Raw genomic sequence first — 5,023 nt, forward strand, 5'->3', positions numbered from 1 at the left:
CACACACACACACACACACACACACACACACACACACACACACACACACACACTGTTCCTGGGTCCTGAATACTCTTTAGTTGCTCTTCTCAGGACATCAGCGCTCAGCGACTGTCATGCTTGCAGTCTGTAGTTAATTTGAATGCACACACACTTTTAACTTAACACACCGTGCATATGTGCGTGTGTGCTGTGTGTATGATAGAGATGTGCCATACTCAGGTAACGTGACTCTGTCTTATGTTTTGGACTCAACATACTCTTGATCTCTGATGTGAGTGTGATCTGGTGTCAGGTGTACATCAGCAGGTTTCCAGAAATGAGAGCTGTCGAGACACCGGGAAACACTAGAAGAGACAGAACAGACAGAAAGTGAAGAAAGGAGGGAAGGAAGAATGGATAGAAGGAAGGAAGGGATGAAAAAAGGAAGGAAGGAAGTATAGTTGTAGCGCTCCCTTAAGACTTAAGACTGTCTAAAATAGAGGCCAGTGCAGAAGTCTATTAAGCCTGCCTCATTTCTAATGGCCAGCAGAGGGAGACTGCTTTGGTTCCAAAATGAAGTCAACAGCATTGTAAGTTTAGACGATAAAACCTGCAGCTCGCTTGGTCTGTGACCTCAGTGAAAACTTTCTGATGAGTTTATCATCTCACTTGGAAAGTTCAAGTGCATGATGTTTCTTATTAGAGCCAAAACATCAATCTCAATAAAGCGGTGTGTGCTCGTTGTCACAGAATGCCGTGTCCCTTCGTTTGTGATTCACCCTTCCCATGTGGCGGCTAGCTTTAAAAAAAAAGCTGACAGGATGATAATGATGAAGTCAAAGTTTCAAAAATGTGACTTCACTAACTATTACTATGGTGTAACCATCTTTTATATACAATTCATGCTTCAGACGCATTCATAGTGCAGGAAATGTTTGGTTTAAAGTGAGGATGCTGCACCGTGTGCACATGGTGCCCACTCGCTCACATGAAATCATTGGACTGTCACCTGCTTTGTTCTCACATGGGCTGGATTACATCACATGAACTTCATACTAGAACGCCGGCAGGTTAAACGTCAGTTAACGTTCAATTTGTGCTGCGCTGCATGCAGAGCAACTTTCTGCAACCATTTGCATATTTTAGGCATGCTTTTATAAGCAGATGCTTTCATGTATTGTTATCAAATTCATGTTGAACATATCGTCTTGTTGATGGATAGTTGTTATTCGGATAGTGAGGGGGAAATTATTCTTACTTGGGGTTTGTTCACATAATTCATTTAGAAATTCAGTTTCTGACCAAGATCACATTCATGTGACCAAGGGCCCGATGGTGCACTCACTCACAGCTCTTAAAGTTGCTCCTTCAACACTGGTGTTAAAATTTCAGGTTATTTTATGTAAGCAAGTGTGATCTGAGGCTATATTACATATTGTTGCACTTGAGTACTCAAGCTTCTCTTCTCTCCGACTTTGCTGGCTGCTTTCTCCCACTCACTTGCTGCTCTCTCTTAATTTGGATCACTTGCATCACCACTGACATCACATTTTTTTTTATTTTTACATTGCTTTCCTGTTTCTAACCTCAGCCCCACTCATCGTCACCCTCCTCAGAGTTTGCTGACGCGATCAGGTGGACATGACTCTTTCTACATGTCAAGAAAAAAAGAAAATACTGACTGACTCACAAGCCATGCTTGAAATCAGCAGCAGGAAGCGGGTAGGGATTTAACTTCGGTGTAATCCCTTCTGATTTTATTTTCACACACAAACCGCTGTCTCACACCGCGAGCCCACGCGTCTGGCCCTCGGGTTACAGCGCTGTAATGGTGTGGCCTACCGTGCCGTGTCATGTGTCACCTCTTAGCATGTGATTGATGGGATGTGATGCGATATGGAGCTGATAGAATGGCTGCAGCGATAGGGTGTCCATCAGATCTCTGGCTGACTTTACTGGTATCTATTACGGATTACACTTTGGTAATGTTTCCCAAAGTACAGCTTAAATCCTCTCAAACTCACGCTATCATCCTTCTACTCATTGCGCTTTGCAGCTCTGGCTTTTTCCACGAGGGTTAAACTACAAGGCAAAATGGTTAATGTTCACCTTGCCGTTGTGAATTCAGCTTTGTGTCTTTCTGAACTGCCAGATCAAAGAGAGCAGGGCTGCGAGAGAGACCGCTACTTTACAAAAGCTGGACCACAGCCACCCTTTAAATTTGAAGTGAAGGCTTAGGCTTAGGGTTTCTGTGAAGCCAGACATTCAATCAGCCAGAGAACTTGATGCACACACACACACACACACACACACACACACACACACACACACACACACGGTAACAAAAGTGTCAGACATACATACAAGAACGCACACATACACGTCCACTGCAGAGTATGAAACAGATGAGCTTCACACACACACACTCCTACCTGTCCAAACACCGAGTCCACTATGGGCAGCAGGTCGACGGGCTCCTCTTCCTTCTCCTTCTCTCTCCTCCGCGGTCCCTCCATCAACTCCTCCAGCTGTTCCTCCAGCGCTTCGCTGTCCTCACCCGCCTCTGCTGCCGTCATCGGGGGTAACTTGGATTTTTGATTGCGAGCAGCAGCTTGAGCGTCTCCGCCACCCCCGCCCTGGTCGTTGGTTCGCTTCTTTTGCTTCTCCACCTTCTTCTTGATGGCAGCCTGCACCTGTGGGAAGGAAGGGGTGGAGGAGAGTAGAACAGTGCACTCAAACTTATATCAATATAAAGCATGACCGATACTACTGAGACTGTAGATGAAATACAGCGCCACAGCGCTCACTGCCTGAAACGTGAGATGTTTAGTTTATAACATTTGGTCTAGGAAGATGTGACATGAACATACTTTGTAAGGAAGATGCCAAAATAAGAACAATACACAACTTGCAGAAGTCAAAATGTTATGAAATGCATGCATTATAAAAATATTTTTAAAAAGATCATTTTTAACCTATTACATAGAAATCCTTTAACCCATTTACAGTAATCCAGTTTGTTTTAAAACTTTAATAAGTTGTCACATATGGGTAACATGTGTTTTCCACAAGAAATCAACAGTTCATCTTTTGTATCAATGACTCTTATCATTCTTTCGGCAAAACAAAACTTCAGCATGCACTATATAAAATGTGATATAGGCACACAGCATGTAAGGACGCACACACACACACACACACACACAATTATATATATCTATCTGCACCCACTCACCTGTTTTGCGCTCCTCTCTGATGGCGCGCTCATCGCTCCAGCGGCTCCCCCGGGTGCCGGCTCTCGAATGATCATGAACATCTCGGTGTCACGGGCTAACACACACACTCTCTCTCTTCGTCGCTCGCCCTCCCCCTCCCTCACCCTCTCGCTTCCCTCTCCCCTGCTCTCCTCTCCTCTGCTCTAGCTCTTTATGTCTTAAGTGTAATAAAACTCCCCCTCCCACCACAAAAAAAAAATCAGCTTGGACCGATTTCTTTTCTTAAACTCTGAAAAATGTGTTAAAAATTCAGTCCCCTTCACGCAGTGATTGCAGCTGTCTCTTTGTCCCGGGAAACACAAAAGGAGTTAAAATGCTACGGCTCAAATGTTCTCCTGCTTCCTCCTTTCCTTCCAAGTATTTCCTCCAGTTCTTTTCCTCAGAGTTTCATCAAGCTTCTGTCCATCTCTCTCAGGTGAGGAGGTTTTTATCATCAGCTGCTGTCTTGGCTCCGGGATTGAGTTCCAGCACCTCTGCCCCCACTTGCTATCTCCAGATAATTTAGGTGACACTCTATACCTCCCGAACTTTAGCTCCCTCGCGTTTTCTACCTGTAGTGCGTTGACCTCTCTCTCTCCTTCTCTTCCTCCCCTTTTTCCACCTTTTCCCCTTCATCACAGGTAAACTTCCCTCCTCTCTGCCGGGTTCTCTACCTCAAACACAGGCTTTATAAAAACCTGCCTTTCCTTCCCTATAATTCCCGTAATCTTGTTATTCTCTCGTGTTTTCCCGGTCGTTTACACTCATCTTTTCCCATCTTATCTCAATCTTTTTCCCAGAATCCTTCTTCCCCCCATCTTTTTCTCTTTCTTATCACCATCATTTCCCCCTGACAATAATCCTCATCGCTCCCTGTGCTTCTCCTTCTTCTCGTCTCTTTCTCCCAATCTATCTGCCCTCAATCCCCTTGTCACATTTGAAGCCTTTGTTGTAAAACAAATTGGATGTTTTTCTGCAGTGCCCAGGTCAGCTATTCATTTAGAAACAGTGAGAGATAGAAAGAGATGAAGAGTTGCAAAAAAACAAACAAAAAAAACCCAACCTCAGCAGCCATACGATGATGAAAGGCTTTCAGTGAGCAATAACACATCACCTCAGGGAAACCTGCACGCATAATCTCATCCACCAAGCATGGCTGAGCCCACACACATGCATGCACAGGTGAACATGTAACCACTGACCCCTATTTTTAGACACGAATGTTCTCATAAGCATGTAATGTTGTGCTTTTCAGCTCGCTACAAACAACTCCATAGCCTTTTGGTGTTCTAAAGCAACTAATTCCACTAAAAGCATCAGCTTTCTATAAATAAAACCCATCAATCAACCCCGTCCATTTCACTAGCAGCTTTGAGCTGATGATGCATCTCACTTCCCCCCCTCATTTTGTTCCTAACTGCCTCCCCTGAAAGCTCCCTCCATCGCCGCTCTGCCCCTCGCATCTCCAGTTAACCTCCGATAGTGTGCGTTCTCCAGACGCGCTGATAATGTATAGCTTCACTTCTCTCCAGTTCCTAATGAGGTTTCCATTAATCATCTTAACCCTGTCTTTCGGCTGTCTTTCTTTAGCCCCTCTCCTCATTGATTATTGATAAGATGGAGAGACAAATTCTTGAGTGGAGGCAGAAAAGAGATCCATTACAGAAAAGCCAAGTTACACGACTGAGGGTTAAAAATAGAGGCTCATATTTTGGGAACAGACCCGTCATCTGATCGAGGAAAGATGAAGAATGAATGGACGAGATGGAAAGAGAAATTAGAGGTTA

General features: G+C 44.4%; 1 protein-coding gene across 1 annotated transcript in view; it reads right to left on the minus strand.

Moving 5' to 3' along the window:
* cabp2b (calcium binding protein 2b) overlaps positions 1–4,114 on the minus strand; it is a 13,354-nt gene extending 9,240 nt beyond the window's left edge. Inside the window, exons 1-2 of the mRNA XM_005913452.3 lie at positions 3,218–4,114; positions 2,415–2,675 (exon numbers count right to left, since the gene is read on the minus strand). Coding sequence (XP_005913514.1) covers positions 2,415–2,675; positions 3,218–3,298 — 342 coding nt within the window. The 5' untranslated portion in view covers positions 3,299–4,114. The remainder of the gene's footprint in view (positions 1–2,414; positions 2,676–3,217) is intronic.
* Positions 4,115–5,023: the final 909 nt, after the last annotated feature.

Source organism: Haplochromis burtoni, unplaced genomic scaffold, assembly GCF_018398535.1.
Source record: "Haplochromis burtoni strain Fernald_Lab_line unplaced genomic scaffold, NCSU_Asbu1 Contig_4, whole genome shotgun sequence".
In the NCBI taxonomy this organism is placed as follows: domain Eukaryota; kingdom Metazoa; phylum Chordata; class Actinopteri; order Cichliformes; family Cichlidae; genus Haplochromis; species Haplochromis burtoni.